The sequence below is a fragment of the Neoarius graeffei genome, chromosome 15 (assembly GCF_027579695.1).
Source record: "Neoarius graeffei isolate fNeoGra1 chromosome 15, fNeoGra1.pri, whole genome shotgun sequence".
NCBI classification, from domain to species: domain Eukaryota; kingdom Metazoa; phylum Chordata; class Actinopteri; order Siluriformes; family Ariidae; genus Neoarius; species Neoarius graeffei.
The window spans coordinates 77,365,435-77,390,221 of record NC_083583.1 but is presented as its reverse complement, the minus strand read 5'-3'; the positions used below and the strand labels follow the sequence as shown (position 1 = coordinate 77,390,221).

Genomic DNA, 24,787 nt, shown 5'->3' with positions numbered 1-24,787 from the left:
ATCCTGTTCTACAGGGTCGCAGGCGAGCTGGATCCTATCCCAGCTGACTACGGGCGAAAGGCGGGGTACACCCTGGACAAGTCGCCAGGTCATCACAGGGCTGACACATAGACACAGACAACCATTCACACTCACATTCACACCTACGCTCAATTTAGAGTCACCAGTTAACCTAACCTGCATGTCTTTGGACTGTGGGGGAAACCGGAGCACCCGGAGGAAACCCATGCGGACACGGGGAGAACATGCAAACTCCGCACAGAAAGGCCCTCGCCGGCCACGGGGCTCGAACCCAGGACCTTCTTGCTGTGAGGCGACAGTGCTAACCACTACGCTGCCTTGAAAGTTTACCTTTTTGAATTAAATTATGAAAAAAATGAACTTTTTCATGGTGTTCTAATCTTTTGAGATGCACTGGTATTTTTAGTTGTTGTAGTTTTGTTCAGATGTTGGCTGATGGTTCCTGACAGAATGAGCTGAAGCTGAAGAAAGAAAACCACAATCACTTCATCAAAATGTGTCAGTGAGTCATTTGAGATCCTAAAGAGTCGACTCTTGGGCTGAGCCGAATGAAGTGACTCAGTGAGAAGATTCGGATCCTGCGTTACTCCATCACGGCGGTGTGTGAAGCGAGCGCAGTCCCCGCTTATCCTCTTTATCACATTATTCGCGGGAGGAGTTTTTACGTTGTGCTCATATTTCGTTATATATGTCGTTTTTAAAAAAATATATATTTTCTTATATTATATTTGAGCTAGCCTGCTAGCCTTTAGCTAAGCTGCTAGCCTGTGGATGGTCTGTGACTAGCTTGCTAAGCTGCATGGAGTTCCTGAGCGCCTCAGTGAGACAGCTGTGGGGAGGACATTCCGCACACTAACCCCCTCTCCTCTCCACTCCTCTCCTCTCCACACCTCTCCTCTCCACTCCTCTCCACTCCTCTCCTCTCCTCTCCACACCTCTCCTCACACAGCCGCACCGCATCCTCAGCCGGGACACGGGCCTCAGGGGAGCAGGCTGCTGCTCTGAGTGGGAAGCAGGTAACATGCTCAAAATACAAAGGCTGTGTAATCGCGAGATGTCAGAATGATGAAGGCTTCCAGGACTGATGACTGTTAATTGATGCAAAACATGGGTCAGAAGTGACCCGGCTGAGTTTTTATCTTCTATATCTTTGCAATAAATTAATTCCATCATTCAGTATTCAAGGTATTCCTCAATTAACTTGTTTTTGATCATCATACATCCTCATTTTATTTTTTCCTTTCTTACTTTTTGAATAAAACCCCTTTTTGTATCACTACCCTTCTAATGCACAACATGGGTCAAAAACGACCTGCATTCATTTTCCAGGTTATTTCATGTATGGCTGAGTGTTTCTATGATCTACTTTTGAAAGAAATTCATTTTGTCATTTACTTTTCCAAATATGCAGTAAATATCTTGTTTTTGTTTCGCACAAATCATCATTTTTATTTTTCCTTTCTTAAGTTATGAACAAGCACAGCTTTTGTAATTCTACATCAAGTTTACACACATGGGTCAGAACCGACCCGCATGCATTTACTCCAGCGTTTGGTGGGAACTGTGAATTGTGCTTGTGTCAGACATTTCACAGCTCAGCACAGCGCCCTTTGCCCATCTCATACATGCAAGTAATGTTTTTCAATTGTTCTAACATTACCTTAGAAAAAAAATTGATGATGTTTAGGTTCCCTTGAGAGTGAGTAGATTACTTGTCAGAAAGTTACAGTAATTACTATTAGCTACTGAGCTGTCGACATATTCTACTTTAGTTAGCTAATTTTATTGTAGTTGGCTTAGCTAACGACACAGTTAATAAATAAATATCTGGCCCCATTCACTGCTAAAGTAATTACTTGAAACAAATTATTATTATAGTATTAAGACATTTAATTTTAAATCACACTTGGATGACCCATGTGTAGTAATATAAAAAGTATTTTTGTTCATAAAGTAGGAAAGAAAAAATTAAATTAATGATTTGTGGTCATTAAAAACAAGATATTTAAAGAATACTTGGAATATTCAATCATAAAATAAATTGATTTCAAAAGATAGAGCAAAGAAAAACTCAGTCAGCATGAAATAACCTGGAAAATGAATGCGGGTCATTTTTGACCCATGTTGTGCATTAGAAGGGGTGTGCATATGTTTTGCATCAAAGGGTTAAACACGTGTGTGTGTGTGTGTGTGTTTTGTTCAGGGATGTAGCTCAGTATCCTGTGGTGCCTGGATCTGATCTCCAAAACAAAGTGTGAAATGGACCAGCAGCAGCAGGTGAGCTTCCTTTAGGGCTTTGCTCATCCAGGTTGTGTTCCAGATCCTCCAGGTCCATCTCATTCATTCATCTTCAGGAAATCGCACTAACCTGTCGGGGTGTCCAGAGTCTGTCCCAGGAACGCTGGGTGCGAGGTGGGAATACACCCTGGATAGGATGCCAGTCCCAAAGCAGTTCCAGGGCTGGTTCGGGGCCAGTGCTTAGTTTGGAACCGGGTTTTCTGTTTCCACTGACAAAGAACTGGCTCTGGGGCCAGAAAAACCGGTTCCAGGCTAGCACCAACTCTCTGCTGGGCCAGAGGAAAGAACCGCTTACATCAGCGGGGGGGCGGAGTTGTTAAGACCAACAACAATAACAAGACCGCGAAAGATCGCCATTTTTAAGCGACGAGAAGCAGCAGCTGTACAAACGCAAAGTCATCCATTATTATTATTATTATTGTTGCTTTGATGTTCACTCCAAGGTTTATGCAAACCCAGCGACATAATGACGTGGCTCCCCTTAGCACCCTGAGCTATGGAAAAGCAAACTGGTTCTCAGTTGGCTCGCAAGTTGTGAACCAGCACCGGCCCTGAACCAGCCCTGGAACTGCTTTGGTGGAAAAGGGGTAACAGTGCACCACACCCACACCAGTTTCGCCTCATCCATCGACCCGAAAGTTTGTCAGAGTTTGGAGGAAACATTTCATGTTTCATGATGCAGAACATCCACGAGACGCATTAGTTCCAGTTAACACTCACATTACAGCAGCTCTATACACACGTTCTCTTATCAGACTTTTATCTGAGTAAATAAGACAAAAAATAAACGCTTTTGCATATTACCAGTGTCATGACTTCCTGGCTCAAGGCCGCCACAACATAAAGAGGGGAGACCGCACCAATATATATCAAACGCAAAAATAGATTTGCAACCCCGATTCCAAAAAAGTTGGGACAAAGTGCAAATTGTAAATAAAAACGGAATGCAATGATGCGGAAGTTTCAAAATTCCATATTTTATTCAGAATAGAACATAGATGACATATCAAATGTTTAAACTGAGAAAATGTATCATTTAAAGAGAAAAATTAGGTGATTTTAAATTTCATGACAACAACACATCTCAAAAAAGTTGGGACAAGGCCATGTTTCCCACTGTGAGACATCCCCTTTTCTCTTTACAACAGTCTGTAAACGTCTGGGGACTGAGGAGACAAGTTGCTCAAGTTTAGGGATAGGAATGTTAACCCATTCTTGTCTAATGTAGGATTCTAGTTGCTCAACTGTCTTAGGTCTTTTTTGTCGTATCTTCCGTTTTATGATGCGCCAAATGTTTTCTGTGGGTGAAAGATCTGGACTGCAGGCTGGCCAGTTCAGTACCCGGACCCTTCTTCTACGCAGCCATGATGCTGTAATTGATGCAGTTTGGCATTGTCAGGTTGCTCTAGAACCTGGATATACCTTTCAGCATTGATGGTGTCTTTCCAGATGTGTAAGCTGCCCATGCCACACGCACTAATGCAACCCCATACCATCAGAGATGCAGGCTTCTGAACTGAGCGCTGATAACAACTCGGGTCGTCCTTCTCCTCTTTAGTCCGAATGACACGGCGTCCCTGATTTCCATAAAGAACTTCACATTTTGGTTCGTCTGACCACAGAACAGTTTTCCACTTTGCCACTAGGGCTGTGCGATGTACCCTTAATTGGCATCGACGATGTTTACAGTGCAAACATCGTGATCGTGGGGGAGGGGATTTTAATACCGCATTATTAAATATTTTATTATTATTATTATTATTATTATTATTATTATTAAAAGTATTAGATACTCATCCGAGGCTTTGGCACGTAAAGAAAAAAGCGCTAGGTGATGTGGAATATTTGGCCTTGATAACGGATATGTGGTCCAGCTGCAACATGATGCCCTATATGTCAGCTACCGTACATTATGTGGACCGAGAGTGGGCAATGCAGTCCACAGGGTCTCCGCGGATCCTTAAAAAGTCTTATTTTTAATATGTGTTTTTTAAGGTCTTAAAAAGCATTATATTTCGCTATTTTTTGAGCTATGGTATTAAATTTCACATGGGAGGTATAAAATTTCATCTGGGTAGCCTACGGTAAATGAAAAAAAACCCCATATGTCTGGATTTTTTTTCCGCGCTAACGTTATTTATTCAACCAGTGTCGTTTGTTTTCAAGATGCTGAACAAGTAGCACAAGAGCCGTTGTGTGTCTAGCACTAGTTCTAATAGCGCAGGAACCACGCCACAGGGGGCAGTGTGTTCCTTTATCCATGTAGTAGAACCATTGAGAGTAGAGCAGACGAGGAAGAAGTGGTTGAACTTGAACATGAGCGGAGATGGGGAAGTGTAAGTTTAGTAACAAGTGGCTTGAGGAGCCAAAATACAAAAGTTGGCTAACAACAGCAACTTCAGAATATGAAGCGAGATGTAAGGTATGTCGGAAAGACATCAAGTTAACAACAATGGGCTGTAAAGCCCTTGACGCTCACTCGAAAGGGGAAAAGCATATGCGCTATGCTGCTAGTCGGGCAACAACAGTCCCCATGCCAATGTTCGCCTCTACGGTCACAAAAAGTGCAATGCCAGCTTTAGCGTCTCCGGCAGCGCTCGAAACTAACGGTGTCCCGACGACCCGGGGACCATAAAAAATGTCATCGGGACACAAAATTATTATATCTGGGACAATCCCGGGACAATGGAAAAAAATAGATCTAGAAAAAAAGTTCTACATTAATATTATTTACAAAGCCGTAACACATACGTAGACATTCACCTAATTTGTCAATTTTAATTTTAAAACGTTAACAGCGAAAAATACATAGTAGCTACACTTCCGATGCCCCTGCAGCCATAGGCTACAGAGCAGCGCATTCTGTTCTAGAATCTTCGGCCGGAGTCCGCATTATATGGACTTGGAATGGAATTGCTACCGCACACGCTGCGCCGACTCTTGCCAGAACAAAAATGCTGAAGTGGTTGAAGCGGACCGACCGCGGGGAAGAAACTGAAAGCCCAGACATAACGTCTCCGGGACCCTCAGGATCCAAAGTGTCATCGCCTGGTCTGCAGGCAACGCGAGCAACTGAATGAACTTAATGAACACTGTTAGACACGTTATAAAATACAACAGGAATGATGTGGATGGATAACGGAAAAAATGGATAAAATGGATAACGGAAAGTTCATAAAAATGGATAACGGTAATGGTGAAAATGATAAGTTGGCCTTATAAGTGCCAACAGATATTCAAGGTATAAGTAGATGAAATGAACATAAAAGGAGTCTTATTTTCAACTAAAGTGTACTGCAGATGTAGGGAGTTGAAACATTTTCTGAATGAGCTAGTTGGCCCCTTTAAATAAACGGGTATCTATTCATACAGTGAGATCGCCAAAGTTTAATAAACTGAAAATGCAATAACTGTAATTTTGAAGTAGATGATGTATAGGACATGTGTCGCTTGTGTCTTGTGACTTATTGTAAAAATGATATAAAGGGTTCAAAATCGCATAGTTACAAATATAATAGTAACTTCATATGATAATATTAACCACTGGTTATTTCAGAGAGGAAAAAAATGGGGACACTATTGCTTCCATTCGGGACAATACAACACAGAATTCGGGACCACTGGGGGACACAAAGAAAAAAAGTTAATTTCGAGCCCTGGTCTCCGGGTCCCAGCACAAGTGCTTTCGCGGCATTCGCCCCAACTGCTACGCTGAAGGCAGAAATACTGTGGGTTCTGCAGAAGATGCACTTATTTATTTAAAAAAAATGCTTTGAACTTAACCTAGAGTGTGCTTTTTTTTTTTACTGTACGTATTTGTTCCGCGGTAGTGGTCTTATTTTTTATACTCAGTGGTCTTAAAATGGTCTTAAAAAGTATTATTTTTGCTGGTCAGAAATGTGCAGAGACCCTGTCCAAATGCCTGCAGACGAGTTTCATGCCAGAGACACATTCAGCGGACAATTTAGAAGACGCGTTGCGCGAGACACTTGCCGAATGGAAAATAGAGGAGAAAAAGATCGCCTGTATAACAACGGGGCGAATATTGTCACAGCCATCAGGCAATTGAAATGGCCGTGGTTAAGTTGTTTTGGGCACAATTTGAACCTGGCCATAACCAACTCGCTTGCGCACCAGAGGGCCAGTACAGACCGAGCGTTTGGAGTTTGCCGAGCAGTCAACACTGCGTTTGCGCACAGCTGGCTTCGGAGAAATGAGCTGCACAAAGCGCAGGTGGAAATGAACCTCCCTGAGCACTCACTGATCACGGCAAGATATTAATCGGCTCTAACGATGAAAGACTAGTATTCAAACTATGAGAAGAAACTACACTTAAGCTATTACTCATTGTTTATTTACACCATAACAATTGAAGATGCGTTTCGGCCTTTAGTGCGCACTTGAACGCGCTAATTTTTCCAATTTATTAGTGTTTGAATTATTGCACCAGCTTTTAAAATCATGATTTAATATTGTTTGTTTTTTTTACTGTCTTTACATTTATCAGAATCACCTTCATTCTTCCATTTGGTTTGACATTATGGCTCAGAGTGGACCATTTTGTGTCTGAAAGTAGGCCTATTTACCAGATTAAACTTATTTGACTTCTGCCGAAGTCTGCGCTTCACTGCCGTTTGATAAGGTGAAATATTTCCCAACTGAAGTCGCTAATAGTGGCTATTTGTTTGAACAACATGACAAATTTTACATTAAAAGTATAGTGTAGGCCAGGGGTTTTCAAAGTGTGGGAGAGTCCGCCCCCCTCAGAGAGCAAGTAAACAACAGCGCCCCCCTTACAATTTTTGTTGTTGCTATACTTAATGTTCCATTCGTATTTTAAAAAAAAATTGTTGTTGTACACTTTAATTTTTTTCTTTTACACATTTTAAACATCTATGCTTTTTAAAAAAAAAAAACCCATCTTGTTTTACACATTTTAAACATCTCATAGCATCGTTAGCTAGCACCTCTTGGCAGACAACACACTGTGGCAGTGGAGCATCTTCAGATCCAGTCCATGAAAATCCAAACTTTAAATAATCGTGCTCATACTGCCTTCTTTTTCTGCTTGGCCCAGACTCTGTCTCCTCATAGCCTGGGCCCGCCCATCCTAAGTGTGACGCAACACGAGGACCTGTTGCGAGCTTAGTCTGGCAAGGCAAGCTATCTCCAGCTCTTCCAAGCTCCTGAAAAATCGGGAGCCAATCAACTTTGAGCATCTCCAATGGCCCTGGGTAGAGGCGTGTTCAAGGCACTGACGTAGTAGAACTGCGACCGGAAGCCATAGATTGTTTACAGAATCTATGCCGGAAGCGCTTCATTCACTAGAAACATTACGAACATGGAGCAGCGGCAAGCCTTTGACACAGCGGTAGATGCTGTATTGAAAGCATTCAGCGGGAAGTTCTCATTGAAAACGGAGCAAAGAGCAGCCCTGGAGGTATTTATTGAAAGGAAGGGCGTTTTCGCCTTGCTCCCGACCGGCTTCGGTAAGAGTTTAATCTACCAGTTAGCCCCGCTGCTAGCCAAATCAATGGGGCTCAGCGAGAATCCTATCGTTGTGGTCGTCTCGCCTTTGATCGCGCCATTATCGTCCTCTTCAGCTCCTCCTTCTTCTCCTTTTACTCAAGCAGTTTCCGTCGTGTCGCATACGTCAGAGGAAAGAGTGATGTGATTGGTTTAAGCTTCGTCACAGCCTTTTCTGGCTTCGACCAGTAGCAAACTGAGGCATTTCAGGGAGGCGGGTCAACCACGCGCTTTGGGAAACGGTTGGGCTTAATATCTTTGCCAGACCAAATGCTCGCAGAGCTTTGAAGTTGCGTTAGCCAGACTAGTCTCCTCACTCACTGTAGCTTTAGGTACTAAAAATCGATCCATTTTGTCTCTGGTAAAGGCTAGCTGAAGTTCGCTAAATGTCCGCAATAATAACTTATTCTGGTTTATTTTTCCTCACATTGCGCCCCCCCCAAAGAACTCTGGCGCCCCCTAGGGGAGGCGCGCCCCACACTTTGAAAAGCCCTGGTGTAGGCTAAAAAATGAAGTCAACATTTATTATTAGTAGCATACTGTATTTGTGTAACCACATATGTTCACTAGCACGTTCCTGCACCATAGCCTACGTGAACAAGCGGTAATAGGATATTACTTTATAATGGTTTATATAATTATGTATTTATATATAATTGTTATATTTATATATTAAACAAAACTAACTAACTAACTAACTAACTAACTAACTAAAAACTAACTTTTTAGGTTAAATAGGCCCAGATGATATATGCATGTTTATGACAGGAGGGGGCGTGGTATCACGATGGTGGCTCTCCATCGTGATGGATGACATCGGCACAGCCCTAATCAGCGCCAACCAATCAGAGACGATCACAAATGAGTCGTCTAACCGTCGCCAAACATTTGCCAAATCTTCATGAACCCTTCGCCCAACTTGATGAAGAATGGTGAAATGTAAATGCGCTTTTTAAGTCTCGGCGAAGGTTAGGCTACGTCTCGCTGCTGTGTCGCCGAGGCTCCCATGAGCATCACGGTTATGGATTCAAGACAAATAGGCTCTCACAAAGGTTCCCGAGCTTCAGAAAGTATTCCCAAACCCATCTGTGAGGATTCACTGTGTAGTTTGCCACCGAAAACATCACCACCAGACTTCAGTGCATGCATTGAAATTTTTCGTGACATTTTTGGCCACACATGAGGTGGAGATGCACCAAAAAACAACTCACGAAGCTTGGAAAACAGTTGCAGTAACATCACCACCAATCTGCGGCCTGCTCACAGTGCATAATGGGAAATCAGAACTCGTAGCTTTCTTGGCCAGAAATGAAACAGTTTCCAAGCACTTGAAGCACCTTTCTTGTGTCTGTGATGGGTTCTAGGAGGCCAGAGAGAGCATGACGGCTACGAAACGCCAGGAGCAGTGCAGTGGTAAGACGCATCTCACTCAGCACTGGAACATCTGTATTCATAATATCTGAATGTAGATGCATAAATGCAGCTTGTGTTGAATTTGCTGCAGTGCTGGACGCTCTGAGACGACACTACCTGTTCATGTACAACCTGCTTCAGTTCCTGGGCTTCTCCTGGACCTTCAGCCTCCTGACAGCCAACCTCATACTGCACGGACAAGGTAAGGCAAGGACGTCACAAATATAGATAACGTGTGTAACTCGAGATGGTGACGTCATTGACTGATATCACGGGTGAATTTACACCCAGGTTCTGTCATACGCTGTACGTCTGCTCCCTGTAACTGCGTAGCTGATGTGTTTATTTGATCTCTAGGTGCCGTGTACAGTGCGTTTAGCTCCTGTGCCACTGTGCTCTACGGCTGTCAGATGCTGGCGGTACTGGAGGTGATTAATGCAGCAGTCGGTCTCATAAAGACTCCCGTCATCCCCGCCATGATACAGGCAAGGCTGTCCAGCTGTGCTCCACATCATACGCACACACGTGTGTGTGACAGATTAAAGGAAAAAGCATCATATTTTAGTAGTTTGCCACAACGAGCCACTTAAACACCATGTGTAGCTGTAGATCCTACAGGGCTCTGGACTGCACGGACAAATTTAAAAAACCCTTCTTAGAATATTTTCTCATTTGGTGCTCTGATGATGGTAGAGATTATTTTTGTCTTTCTCCATTTTTGTTTCTCTTTCCACTTTTCCTGAAATAAGTATGACAGGATGCCTTTGTCTAATTTAATCTTATCATCCAAGAAATCTTAAAAACCTGCGACTCTGCCTATCTTATGATTTACTTGCTGCATTGTCTGATTTACTTCAGACGTTTTAAAAGTCTAAAACTCATGCAGTCACACTCTGTGCTGACGGCTGTGCTGTTTCGGGTTTTTCCCGTGGTGGTGGTGGTGGTGGTGTGAAGGTGATGGGGAGGAACGTCGTTCTGTTCGTGGTTTTCGGCAGTTTGCAGGAGATGCAGGAGCGCAGTGTGGTGTTCTGGGTTTTTTACCTGTGGAGCATCTCTGAGGTCTTCAGGTGAGTCATTAAACCTGTATAAAGACTTGCAGGGGTTCATGAGTTTAAATGTTGAGGTGTGTGTGTGTGTGTGTGTGTACACAATAGGCTTGCGTTTCCTGTGCTGAGCCTCGACGCCAAGTTCGGGATGCTGATCTGGCTCCGCCACACGCTGCTGTATCCCCTCACCACTCTGACAGAAGGTGATGAATACCGTCCCGCCCGTGTCTGTGTGTGTACACAGCTATTAGTTTATTTTTTTTTACAGTTTTATCCATGTACACTGAGATGTTAAAGGACCCATGGCATGGTGGTTTGTTGATGCTTTAAACGGGCTCGTGGAGGTTTCCGGATGTTCTATCCGCAGCCTTTCTCGAAATGAACCCTCGGCATGTAGATATAGCCTCCTGGGAGAAAGCCCCATTTCAGCGCTTTTCCCAGTGCGTCGTTTTGCTAATGAGAAGCATGGAGGCGGGGAAGGGTAGAGGGTGGGGGCGGGCCATGGAGGGAGGGGGAGGGGCTTGACCAAGCTGCGCACACACATACTCGCTGCTATCAGCGCCTGTAGCCACGCTGCTAAGACAAAACCCCGTTCTCCCTCGGACTCCTTTCGTAAACTCAACGTGACACAGAGAGCAGAGAGTGAGAGTGTTCGGAGTGGTAGTTTATGAACGTATAATACCCTAGGCTTGAACACGCACTCCATAACCAAAGAGGATAGAAGCAGCAACTACAGCAACATAGCGCTTATCCAACAGAAGACATGCATTGCGGAGCAATAGTCAAACATAAGCTCATAAGTTACAGTCAATTTCCAGACTAAACTCAGTTTAACAGAGCATGCTGCATGCTCTTTAGTTTTGTAGCGCAGAGTACCTGGCTAACTGCAGGAAGCGGTTAGCTGCACAGCTAATGTAGCCATTGCAAGGCTAACGCACCGATTTTAAAACACGGCAAAACGACTTAACAGTTATACACTTACTTGTTGGGTGTTTGTGGCTGATGCGGCAGGGATGCTTGGTACGGACCCAGGCTTCAGTGACAGTTGATGTGCAAAACCTGCCCTGTACTGTCCCAAGCTGTGGAAACATTCCTCAGGAAAATGCTTCCAACAAACATACACCGTCTTAGGTAGACTCGACGGCGTATTATTGGAGTAAATAAAATGAAGCCACTGCGTCTTCAGGGGCTCTCCCGTCGGCAGTAAAAACAGACTCCTTTCTGTGTTGTCACATCCATGTACAGCGCAACTTCCATGTTTCGCTCGCTTAGGTGATGCCATGTTGTGTCCTCTATGGTCTCCTCACTACAACTGGGCGGGGCAATCCATACAGTGGGTGGGAATCCAGAGGGGGGGCGTGGGGATCATCTCCCTTGCTGACGTAGTAAAGGGAAGAGCTTCTCAACGCGCCATTTTGACGCGCCATTCTCAAATGTTGGGCATAGTTTGGTTTACACATTATGAAATTTCTAGCCACTGGGGTGACTTAAGAAGGTCCGAGGAACTCATTTTAACGTTAAAAAACCTCAGAAAGTGAAAATTTCATGCCATGGGACCTTTAACAGAGTCAGAGCTGCTATTTATGGGGAAGAAAATGAAAAGGTTTTTCACTGATAAATGCTGAAGCTGCATCTTTCTTGCACTCGATTGTGAATAAGATCCTCATCTCCACTACCCAGTCAGTGTTCATTTTCCTCCGACGCTTTCTCAGCCCTTTAATAACAAGAATGAACTGCTGTGCCTTGTTAAGCAGTGCACTCGAGCTTTCGTTATATATGTTTTAGTTATAACTCTGAAAAGCCAGATGTTGAAGGGTTCAGCACTGAAGAAACAATATGAAACTATGAAGAACGTTCCTGTATAAGGATGGTGCTGCTCATGGAAGATGGAAGATGGCGCTTTCAGACCCGACTCTGCTTCTCTAATTGCAGCCGTGGGCTGTGCCCGGACAGTGATTGCATTTCAGTGTGACACGGGTGCAACACTGCAGGTGTCACACAGGGAAATGCAGTGCAATGCTCACTTTAGACCAGAATCAGTGTTTAATTTTAAAAAAGCAAAACCCTGAAGGATAAAATAAGTAGACTGGTACCAAAATCCAGAACTGTGACACCCAAAGGCATTTTTGAGACAAAGTCGGCAAACAGTCTTATTTTGTCAATTTGGGTGTGCCGAATTCAAATCTGCAATATGCCCAGCTCTATCTGACCTCTGTTGACCTCTAGAGGTCATTGAACTTTGGGCCTGTAAACGTCTCAGCTGAACCCAGTTTCTCAGCTTTCTAAGGAATGAAATGTACTAAAATGATTAATGAAGTTAGCAAATGGCCTTGTTTGTTAAATGTTTGGGTGCTGAATTCATTTTTCATTTGTAAAACGACATATGACCTCTGATAACCTCAAGGTCATTAAACTTGGCCTATAGGCCTATGCATTTAACGGCATTTTTAAACTGACTTTACTCCCCCAAAAAGAATATGAACAGACAAAAAACAAATAGAAAGGAACAAATACAACATTAAATGCCAGTCCATGTACATGTGACTTACTTTTCACAATGAGAATGCCTCGGCGATCACCTTACATAACATTGCATTACATTTAGCGGTTATTGTTTATACAAAGCTACTGAAAAAAGGACAGATTCAGCAGCATACAAAATGTGGGGGCGTACAGGGTATACAGGTTAATCAGGGTTAGTATAAATGAGAGGTTTTTTCTTTGTTGTTTGTTTTTTGTTTTGTTTTTTTCTGTTTTAAACAGGGTAAAGCCTTTACAAAAAACAAACAACAAAGAAAAAACCTCTCATACAGTGGGGCAAAAAAGTATTTAGTCAGCCACCAATTGTGCAAGTTCTCCCACTTAAGATGAGAGAGGCCTGTAATTTTCATCATAGGTACACTTCAACTATGAGAGACAGAATGGGGGGAAAGAATCCAGGAAATCACATTGTAGGATTTTTAATGAATTAATTGGTAAATTCCTCAGTAAAATAAGTATTTGGTCGTCTACAAACAAGCAAGATTTCTGGCTCTCACAGACCTGTAACTTCTTCTTTAAGAGGCTCCTCTGTCCTCCACTCGTTACCTGTATTAATGGCACCTGTTTGAACTCGTTATCAGTATAAAAGACGCCTGTCCACAACCTCAAACAGTCACACTCCAAACTCCACTATGGCCAAGACCAAAGAGCTGTCAAAGGACACCAGAAACAAAATTGTAGACCTGCACCAGGCTGGGAAGACTGAATCTGCAATAGGTAAGCAGCTTGGTGTGAAGAAATCAACTGTGGGAGCAATTATTAGAAAATGGAAGACATACAAGACCACTGATAATCTCCCTCAATCTGGGGCTCCATGCAAGATCTCACCCCGTGGGGTCAAAATGATCACAAGAACGGTGAGCAAAAATCCCAGAACCACACAGGGGGACCTAGTGAATGACCTGCAGAGAACTGGGACCAAAGTAACAAAGGCTACCATCAGTAACACACTACGCCGCCAGGGACTCAAATCCTGCAGTGCCAGACGTGTCCCCCTGCTTAAGCCAGTACATGTCCAGGCCCGTCTGAAGTTTGCTAGAGAGCATTTGGATGATCCAGAAGAGGATTGGGAGAATGTCATATGGTCAGATGAAACCAAAATAGAACTTTTTGGTAAAAACTCAACTTGTCGTGTTTGGAGGAGAAAGAATGCTGAGTTGCATCCAAAGAACACCATACCTACTGTGAAGCATGGGGGTGGAAACATCATGCTTTGGGGCTGTTTTTCTGCAAAGGGACCAGGACAACTGATCTGTGTAAAGGAAAGAATGAATGGGGCCATGTATCGTGAGATTTTGAGTGAAAACCTCCTTCCATCAGCAAGGGCATTGAAGATGAAACGTGGCTGGGTCTTTCAGCATGACAATGATCCCAAACACACCGCCCGGGCAACGAAGGAGTGGCTTCGTAAGAAGCATTTCAAGGTCCTGGAGTGGCCTAGCCAGTCTCCAGATCTCAACCCCATAGAAAATCTTTGGAGGGAGTTGAAAGTCCGTGTTGCCCAGCGACAGCCCCAAAACATCACTGCTCTAGAGGAGATCTGCATGGAGGAATGGGCCAAAATACCAGCAACAGTGTGTGAAAACCTTGTGAAGACTTACAGAAAACGTTTGACCTCTGTCATTGCCAACAAAGGGTATATAACAAAGTATTGAGATGAACTTTTGTTATTGACCAAATACTTATTTTCCACCATAATTTGCAAATAAATTCTTTAAAAATCAGACAATGTGATTTTCTGGATTTTTTTTTCTCATTTTGTCTCTCATAGTTGAAGTGTACCTATGATGAAAATTACAGGCCTCTCTCATCTTTTTAAGTGGGAGAACTTGCACAATTGGTGACTGACTAAATACTTTTTTGCCCCACTGTATATACTAACCCTGATTAACCTGTATACCCTGTATGCCCCCACATTTTGTATGCTGCTGAATCTGTCCTTTTTTCAGTAGCTTTGTATAAACAATAACCGCTAAATGTAATGCAATGTTATGTAAGGTGATCGCCGAGGCATTCTCATTGTGAAAAGTAAGTCACATGTACATGGACTGGCATTTAATGTTGTATTTGTTCCTTTCTATTTGTTTTTTGTCTGTTCATATTCTTTTTGGGGGAGTAAAGTCAGTTTAAAAATGCCGTTAAATGCATAGGCCTATAGGCCAAGTTTAATGACCTTGAGGTTATCAGAGGTCATATGTCGTTTTACAAATGAAAAATGAATTCAGCACCCAAACATTTAACAAACAAGGCCATTTGCTAACTTCATTAATCATTTTAGTACATTTCATTCCTTAGAAAGCTGAGAAACTGGGTTCAGCTGAGACGTTTACAGGCCCAAAGTTCAATGACCTCTAGAGGTCAACAGAGGTCAGATAGAGCTCGGCATATTGCAGATTTGAATTCGGCACACCCAAATTGACAAAATAAGACTGTTTGCCGACTTTGTCTCAAAAATGCCTTTAACTCCTTAAATAAGCACGTTTTTGAATGTTGGTACCAGTCTAAAGCGGTAAGAAGAGTCATAACGGTTTTCTGTATGCCGCTAATGAAAAGCAGCACAGTTTGTCTTTCACATTAACGCAGTCCCAGTGAAATGCCCTGGAGTGGTGTTAATAATGAATGATATTCACATCAAACACACATTCAGTGTTTAATTCCCGTAACGCAGTGACGGTTCTGACGGTACTCAGGGTTTCACAGAACTAAACTAATATACGTGTGATTGTACTGACCAGAACATGTGTGATGGTTCTGGGTTTGTCTGATTTGTCTACGCACATGCCTGGATACGAGCTGTGCCTCGGGGGTGGGGCGGGGCAGGTGGCAGTGGCAGTTCACCTTGCAGGCCTTTAAAAATGACCCACTGCTTATTTAAGGATTGAACATGGTTGTGTTCCAGCTGTTGCTGTGCTCCAGTCTCTCCCGCTGTTCGATCAGACCAGACTGTTCAGCGTGCCCCTCCCTGAGGCAGTGGGCTTCTCCGTCAGCTTCTCCTTCTCGCTCCGACTCTACCTCCTCCTCATGTTTTTTGGTGAGAGTGAAAATGAGCTTTGCTCCATATCCTGTGTGTGATCAGATAAGTCCGTTGTGTATTCCTCATCTTCCTGGTGGTCTGCTGTATGCACATGATTTGTGTTTTTCTTGCAGGATTTTTTATAAACATTAGACACCTGGTGAACCCAAGCAGACGAGCTTTTCGGCTGAAACCCCACACAGACTGATGTTTCCATGGTGATCTATTCCTCTTTAAATATATCTAAAGTACGCTGTCTGGATCACAGCAAGTACTCAGTGGGAAGTTATTTGCTTTGTATTTCTGAATGTATTTTGATAAGTATAACCGTTCTGTCAGTCTTGTATCGGCTTGCGGAACACATGCCAGAGTCGCTGCTGTTGGGAGGAGCTGATGATTAGCCGTGGTGTTAGAAGATGCTCAGGATAATATTTCAGACTGGATGGAACTGGTTCTTCAGTCGACTGCATAACACTACAACGGGGGGGAAAAATTATACACACACACACACACACACGCACAGTATTGTGCAGAAGTCTTAGGCATGTGTAAAGAAATGCTGTCGACCAAAAATGGCTTAAAAATAATGAAATGAAATGTTTCAACTTTTAAAAAGTACTCTAAACAGTAATCAGTGAGCTATAATAAATGAAACAAAGTCAGTGTTTGGTGTGTGCGGAAGCCGAGAGAGGCCCTTCATATAATCCTTTTTTTATTCACCTTGTTATCCCGACATAACGACATAATTAATTCAGGATCTCGAGAAAACAACACGACTAATTCGAGATCTCGAGAAAACAAAACTGTTATTTCATGATCTCGAGTAAACAGCTGAGAAATGGTTCATTCAGGTACGCCAAGAGACTTGTGATATGCTGACTCTGGCGCTATTTCTCATTCTGTATAGACGCAACTTTGGTCATTAGAATGTCTGGAATAATCGATCACCTAATAAGGCAATATTCTGATCAGGGGTTGACACAGGGAGAGATTGCATTAAGTCTTTTAATAAGGGATCATTTCAAAATTAGTCCGCGGCACCTCCGCAGAAGACTGGCCCGCCCCGCCCTCTCTCTCAAGGCATCGTAAAAAGCCATTTCTGCTCTGTTACATGTCCGACAATTTCTAAGGGCCTCTGCATGCTCTTGTGACAAGGCTTTCGCAGATAGCTTTTCGCAGACAGTTGTAATTTATCGTTGAGTGGGGAGTAATAGGCGTGCACGATGTTATTCACCGCCACAACGCAAGGGGGCGCGAAATCGCTAGGAGTAGTTGGTGGGTGTGGTTAGTGGAGTGTTTATCCTCCGGTTACTTATAATGACTAGAACTGGAGTCGTATAGATGTACGTACTTCCTCGATCAACCGCTCTTCGTGCTGCTCCATCTTCGCTCGTGTTTTTAAAAATGCCGGTCGTGAAAACAAACCAAACCGGGAAAGTAGGGAAGCGGAAGTGTGTGTACAGCGGATGTAGAGTGGACCAATCAGAGCCCTCTTGTCTGCGACGCTGTCTGCGAGGCTTCTGCAGTGGTCACAATTTTTGGGAGGTGCGCGCAGAGCGTCTGCGAAGGTGGGGGGGCTACGCAGACACCATCTGCAACACCGTCTGCGAGGACTGGGTTGTCAGCATAAATTGGCCTCAAGTCTTTGTTGTGTGACCCACAGGGGGCGCAGCTCTGCTAGAAATCTCAGCTGTTTTCTCAAGATCATGAAATAATTGTTTTGTTTTTTCGAGATCACGGAATAATTTTGTTTTCTCGAGATCCTGAATTAATTATGTCGTTATCTCGGGATAAGGTGAATAAAAAAAAGATTATATGAAGGGCCTCTCGCGGCTTCTGTAGGTGTGAGACGACCCTTTGCTTTAAAAAAAACAAATCCATCTCAGGTCCAGTGAGGTCAGTTTTATGTGGAAATGATCTGTAGGTTTTCCTGAGCATCTTCCAGAACCAGCCCCAGTTCTTTTGGACACTTTGACTGTCACACTCACTCCTTCATTTTACACCAAAACCCAGCAGCCTTCATTATGCTTTCTTTTTTCATCTGAAAAGTGCTCTCTGATGGAATACAGTAAGCCCTCAGTATTCGCGGGGGTTAGGGACTGAACATGGCCGCGAATAAGCCAAAATTGCAAATACTTGTAACCCCCCCCCCCCCCCCCCCCCCCCCCATAAAACTGCTCACAAATGCTTATTTTGATGTCTAAAACACTCCCTATACCCTCGGCTATACTGCCGCAAGACTCTTCCCTTCCTTTAGCATATCAAGAAGTCCTACCTTCTTCTGGTGCTTAGGTTCCTTGGCAGGAGCCTTGGAAGATGCAGAGCGTTTAGGAGCCATTGTAGGGCGTAAAAATTATTCAAAAATACCAAGTACGCGCAACACGTGAACAAGTCTAAACCACGGGAACCGCGAGACTGTACTGTACAATGCGCTCATTCGTATCAGCCAATGAGCAGCAGCCCGCCATTCAAACTTCAGCCAATCGCGAGCGAGCATTCGGCTCCGAGAATGTAGCAGTGCGTAAACGTTCGATATGTTCGCCGCAAATGACCGTGAATTGCTGAGATTTCCGTGAATGTATAGGAGATATGTTCTATATAAAATCCGGCGAATATGTGAATTTGCGAATACTGAACCGCGAATAGGCGGGGCTCTACTGTATACTGCTCAGATACAAACTTTTTTTTCCCCTCTAACATTTAATTTTGTGCTGGAAAGCGAACGAACGTTGGGAACTCTAAAATGTTTTTGTACTGATTCAATAATGTAGAAGTCATAAAATAGAAATCCATAACAAAGTTTGTATGGAAAAAAACTTTTGCACAGTACTGTGTGTGTATATAAATGACCTTTCTCTTTAATGGAATGTTAACACTTTGATATCACTTTTGCATGAAGTAAATAGGTGTGCCTGAGCGTCACCTGCAAAGTGCTTTACATTTAAACGTGAGTACAAATTAAATGAAAAGCTTTGTTTTGTAAAAGATTTTTTTCCCTCTAATTCACTGTCGAGCCTTTCTCTCCTCTGGGCAACTGCGAGTGAAAACACTTCGCCTTGACACGATAGATATCTGAAATACATATTTGTGATGTACGATGAAATATTACTTGCGGAAATAGACAAAAGTTTGTTTCAGAGCTGAAAGCAGTAGTCAGGGTCACGCTGAAGTCTGTATCAGCACAGTGTGGCTTCACTGTCCACTCAGGTAGGAGGTGGGAGGCGTGGCTCAACATTTAAAGGCATAACTGCATGTTATTAAGGGATTGGATGATCGTATAATTTTTGAAAGATGTATTTATTAAGCTGTTTTATGAAACTGTTCTGCTGTAATCCATGGGCATGATTCAGTTCGCTTTAATTTGTACATTGTGTGTTTGTAGTATATGGACTGGTGTTAGGATTATACTCTCTCTGTGTGTGTGTGTTAATGATCATTAATAACAAGATGTATGACAATCAGATTGAGTTGAAAGGTGGCATTTATTTCCGCCAGCTGTAAGAGTCACATTCCTTATGCCTGGACATTGAATAGATCATCACTGATTTTTCTGTATACTTAAAATATTATTGCTGTTTATAATCACACAATCCACACGACGCAGTGAGAGAGGGACAAAGCACTTCAGTTTCACCATGTTCTTCCACTGAGTCATACAAAAATACTTTATAGACTGTATTTACAGGCTTAAGCACCGTATCTTATTTACACTTCTCCCATTTAATCTCAATCAGCTGAAAAATTCTGACCAGTGGTCAGTGACGCCTGACTTTAACGACTTTAATATCTTCAGCTGAGTCCAGCACGCAGTCTCGTTCTTCGTAGTGAGACAGCAGTCTTCCCCACAGCGCGCTGCAATTCAGTAAGTGACGATTACCTGCGAAACATACAGAACATTAAATCTCATTAACTGGATGGCTCAACTGTTTTCACAACTTCTCCAGTTATCATGAGATTCACCTCTAGTTTTTAGCATTATAAATGTATACAAGTGTACAGTTAGGTCCATAAATATTTGGACAGAGGCAACATTTTTTCTAATTTTGGTTCTGTACATTACCACAATGAATTTTGAACAAAACAATTCAGATGCAGTTGAAGTTCAGACTTTCAGCTTTAATTCAGTGGGTTGAACAAAATGATTGCATAAAAATGTGAGGAACTAAAGCATTTTTTAAACACAATCCCTTCATTTCAGGGGCTCAAAAGTAATTGGACAAATTAAATAATTGTAATCATTTCTAATACTTGGTTGAAAACCCTTTGTTGGCAATGACTGCCTGAAGTCTTGAACTCATGGACATCACCAGACGCTGTGTTTCCTCCTTTTTAATGCTCTGCCAGGCCTTTACTGCAGCGGTTTTCAGTTGCTGTTTGTTTGTGGGCCTTTCTGTCTGAAGTTTAGTCTTTAACAAGTGAAATGCTGCTCAATTGGGTTGAGATCAGGTGACTGACTTGGCCATTCAAGAATATTCCACTTCTTTGCTTTAATAAACTCCTGGGTTGCTTTGGCTTTATGTTTTGGGTCATTGTCCATCTGTATTATGAAACGCCGACCAATCAGTTTGGCTGGATTTGAGCACACAGTATGTCTCTGAATACCTCAGAATTCATCCGGCTGCTTCTGTCCTGTGTCACATCATCAATAAACACTAGTGACCCAGTGCCACTGGCAGCCATGCATGCCCAAGCCATCACACTGCCTCCACCGTGTTTTACAGATGATGTGGTATGCTTTGGATCATGAGCTGTACCATGCCTTCGCCATACTTTTTTCTTTCCATCATTCTGGTCGAGGTTGATCTTGGTTTCATCTGTCCAAAGAATGTTCTTCCAGAACTGTGCTGGCTTTTTTAGATGTTTTTTAGCAAAGTCCAATCTAGCCTTTTTATTCTTGAGGCTTATGAGTGGCTCGCACCGTGCAGTGAACCCTCTGTATTTACTTTCATGCAGTCTTCTCTTTATGGTAGATTTGGGTATTGATACGCCTACCTCCTGGAGAGTGTTGTTCACTTGGTTGGCTGTTGTGAAGGGGTTTCTCTTCATTCTGCGATCATCCACCACTGTTGTCTTCAGTGGGCGTCCAGGTCTTTTTGCATTGATGAGTTCACCAGTGCTTGCTTTCTTTCTTTCTCAGGATGTACCAAACTGTAGATTTTGCCACTCCTAATATTGTAGCAATTTCTCGGATGGGTTTTTTCTGTTTTTGCAGCTTAAGGATGGCTTGTTTCACCTGCATGGAGAGCTCCTTTGACCGCATGTTTTCTTCACAGCAAAATCTTCCAAATGCAAGCACCACACCTCAAATCAACTCCAGGCCTTTTATCTGCTTAATTGAGAATGACATAATGAAGGAATTTCCCACACCTGCCCATGAAATAGCCTTTGAGTCAATTGTCCAATTACTTTTGGTCCCTTTAAAAACAGGGTGGCACATGTTAAGGAGCTGAAACTCCTAAACCCTTCATCCAATTTTAATGTGGATTCCCTCAAATGAAAGCTGAAAGTCTGGACTTTATGTCCATTATATAACTATAACCTGAATATGTTTCAGTAAACAGGTAAAAAAACTAAATTTGTGTCAGTGTCCAAATATATATGGACCTAACTGTATATCGAACAGAATTTGGGTGCATTTATTTGAAACTGATGAACATTGTGGGACGATATGTTGAAACAATAACTTTGTCTCTTGTGGAATAAAAATATTATACACCTGTATCTAATTATCTACTGTCCTCTGGGTTTCCCTCTGGGTTAAGTGGTCTGTCTGTCTGTCTTATTCATAATTGATTCCAAGCCCAGAATCGAGTCCCATCCTGAATTCCCCTCCTCCATTTTTTTTTTTTCCCAAAATGGGTTTTGAAGGTAGTTTTTCATTCATGCTCTGAGGCTTAATCAGTATTATGCATGTGTGAAGCCAGATGGGCATGTGCTTGTGATTTTGGGCTTTAGTAATAAACTTTATGGCTCATATTTTGGGAACTAAGAGGTTCAAACCCGTTGAAATGAATAAAGCGATATTTTTGTTCATTGGCTGCACTCTGCTGTAAAGAAAACGTGCTGATGGTTTGAAGGATAAGCTGAGTAAGCACTCCGCTGCAATACTCTCAGAAAAGTTCATTCAGATTCTTATTCATAAAAAAAAATTCAGTCAGTATTGACAGAACAAGTAACAGCTTATTCATTAAAGCGGAAATGAACTGAAACATGGGCAAAATTTATTCCTTCTACAACTCAAAATGCTATAATAAATGCATAAACAGAACATCACATTATGTTCATTTTGGATGTTTTTTTCACACTAACTTACGTCTCCAGTTTACGGCACAGAATCATTTTGTGACCAGGCAGTTCTGAGTTTTATTATTGTTTGGTACAAAATATCAGTAGGTCAATGCCAAAATATTTACCACGTGGTGGATTGGATACTAAAAACTGCTTGAATGTACGGTATGAATGAGCATATGAGTGCATGCATAATGTCCTGTAATAGACCGTCATCCTGCCCACTGCGAGCTGATTACTGAAGTTACACTTCTCTGTATTGGTGTGAAATCAGGGTTATTTTACCCAGAATGCAGAGTCCATCCTGAGCACGCGTGATAGCGACGTTGACCTGGTTTGGGTCTGTGATGAAGCCAAGTTTCTTTCCCAGCCACCCTTTGCTGAAGTATGGCTCTTGTTTTATCTCAGAAAGTGTACAGGAACGAACTGTAGAGACTATTACATAACGCCACTCGCTCCCTACACACACACACACACACACACACGAAACATTATCATGCATACAGTATGGTAACCCTCTAATCTGAAATGATGGGTTTTAGTACATCACATCTTCTGAACTTGGCTTTTCAGCGATTACACTTAATCTTTATTAGTTTATCAAAATGTAGAAAAACTATTTCTGAATTTCACTAAATTAAAAAAGATATTGACATCTTAATCTAAAATAGCATTGTAATTTAACAGTGGGACTATTTCAGATCTTAGCCTTGTGTGTACAATTCACATATGGGTCTGTCTCAGAAACTGGGTACTGTGGGGGTCCCCCACTAAATATACTCAGTCAATAAACTATATGGTTTTGAATGGTGATGTTGGTTTTAATTTGAAATAAAATGATGAAAGAAATAATACAGATAAAACTAAATCTTTGATGTGAATACTCTATTCAGAATTTGGCAAAAATTCTGCAAATTTGTGGAAAAATGGCGGCTTGATCTGGGACATGATAAATGGTTGACTACATCGCGTTCCCTTAAAAAGGTTGTAGTCCACTGAAAAGTCTACAGTTATCACTAATTGTATTTCAATTTGTAACTTTATCCACCTAAGGATTGGTGCGCTCACAGAATAATCATAACCGTAATAAAACATCATGCAAAATATTTCATCACCGTCATAACTCCATTTTCCGCAAACCCAAAACCAATACGATCGTGTGTTTTGATCTAAACGGAAAGCCTCAGGGTCGAGGTCACGACCTCACCAAAAGTAGTAACTTAAAATCACTACGCCATATAAACATTTAGTTATAAATCTGCGGTTTTGTTTTTTAAAACGAAAGCTGAAAGTTAGGTATAGAATACGTTTCTTACAGAATATGTTACGATGGTAGCTGGTCTTGTATGAATTTCTGAGCTATAAAATGAGTTGTGGTCTATTTTTTACCGTAGCGTGTTATTTGTGTGCGGGGAAGGACACACATTAACAATCTGCATGTGTAGAATGGAATTTTCCACTCCAGCAGTTAGAAGTTGATCGTGCTTCCATTTGCGGTCTTTCTGTTACGCGGGTGATCTGTTCGGACGTTATCACTGAAAAGGTGAGTTTTGACAGTTTTATTTTGTTTTAGTCTTGCAGTATAAGGCAACAGAATGTTTCGTTTTCATCTTACTTTCATATTTCGTAGTGTTTGCGTATTTTTGGCCAATATTGTGCAACCATGGTCAATTTAGATCGAACTTTTGATAGAATCTACGGCTAGTCATTTTGCTCCGCCCCTGCCTCGCGCTCCGTGCGGTGCGGTAGTGATGTCCTGTTGCTCGCGCGCCGCAGCAGAGACCCGCGCGACCTTCAGCCGGTACAGTCGCTGTTCTTTTACCACCGCCGTTATTCTCATCTTTCCGGTGTGTTCTTGATTTTTCCATTGTGTCCTATTTCGCCGTAACAAATACCCAAACTGTATCATATTCATATTTAAGTGAATAATCAATTCAGTCATCATAACTTGGCATTTTTAACCCAAGCAATCAAAAAGAGGAAATTTATTCAATATTTTCACTCATCTGTGAAGGAGGGGTTTTAATTCTTCATGATGGAGTTATTTTATATAGAAATCAATTTTACAAAAGCATTTGAATTGTAATCAAAAAATTTTCCACAGTGGAGGCCAGATAAAGCAAGATGCTCTCTTTATTCTTATTAAACATGACAAAAGAAACATTGAGTGTTCGGTAAATGCAAAAAAAAATAGTAAAATTTGAAAATGTTTTTTTTTTTTTTTACCAAAATGTCCCAAATGAGAGAGCAGTTTCTGAGACGGACCCGGATGTGCTTTGGAGCTGTATTACCATTCAAAAGTTTGGAATCACTTAGAAAACATCACCTTTTAAAAAAAAAAAAAGTATCTTTGTGAGATTGATCAGAAATACAGTCTAGATAATTGAATATTATAGCTGGAGACAGACTATTTTTAATTATATACTTAGGCAAACAAAGGCCTATTTCCAGCAACCATCACACCTGTGTTCCAAAGGCGTATTGTGTTCGCTAATCTTATCATGCTACAAGGTGATTCATAATTTTAAAATATCACGTATGTAAGCACAGCTGAAAATCATTGTGCTGTTTAAGGAAGCAATATAACCTGCTTTCTTTGGGCTACGTGAGTATCTGGAGCATCAGCATTTGTGGATTCGAT

The 24,787-nt window shown here is 42.1% G+C and overlaps 2 protein-coding genes across 5 annotated transcripts in view; one reads left to right on the top strand and one right to left on the bottom strand.

Annotated features, from left to right (window-relative positions):
* The first annotated feature begins 591 nt into the window (after positions 1–591).
* Positions 592–16,586, top strand: LOC132899757 (very-long-chain (3R)-3-hydroxyacyl-CoA dehydratase-like). Of its 4 annotated transcripts, none has more exons than XM_060941882.1 (9): positions 592–1,013; positions 2,225–2,298; positions 9,210–9,258; positions 9,350–9,460; positions 9,616–9,743; positions 10,213–10,325; positions 10,413–10,507; positions 15,745–15,876; positions 15,993–16,586. In XM_060941882.1, exons 2-9 carry the CDS (start codon positions 2,281–2,283, stop codon positions 16,064–16,066), a joined length of 720 nt encoding a protein of 239 aa, XP_060797865.1. In that variant the 5' UTR covers positions 592–1,013; positions 2,225–2,280; the 3' UTR covers positions 16,067–16,586. The 4 variants fall into 4 exon arrangements, with proteins under 4 accessions (XP_060797865.1, XP_060797864.1, XP_060797866.1 ...); XM_060941881.1 differs by having other exon boundaries at positions 592–1,037; XM_060941883.1 differs by lacking the exon at positions 592–1,013 and adding an exon at positions 1,127–1,206.
* Positions 16,587–19,321: 2,735 nt separating this feature from the next.
* LOC132899756 (helicase with zinc finger domain 2-like) overlaps positions 19,322–24,787 on the bottom strand; it is a 49,252-nt gene continuing 43,786 nt past the window's right edge. The window contains 2 exon segments of the mRNA XM_060941880.1: positions 19,322–19,735; positions 22,432–22,605. Coding sequence (XP_060797863.1) covers positions 19,614–19,735; positions 22,432–22,605 — 296 coding nt within the window. The 3' untranslated portion in view covers positions 19,322–19,613.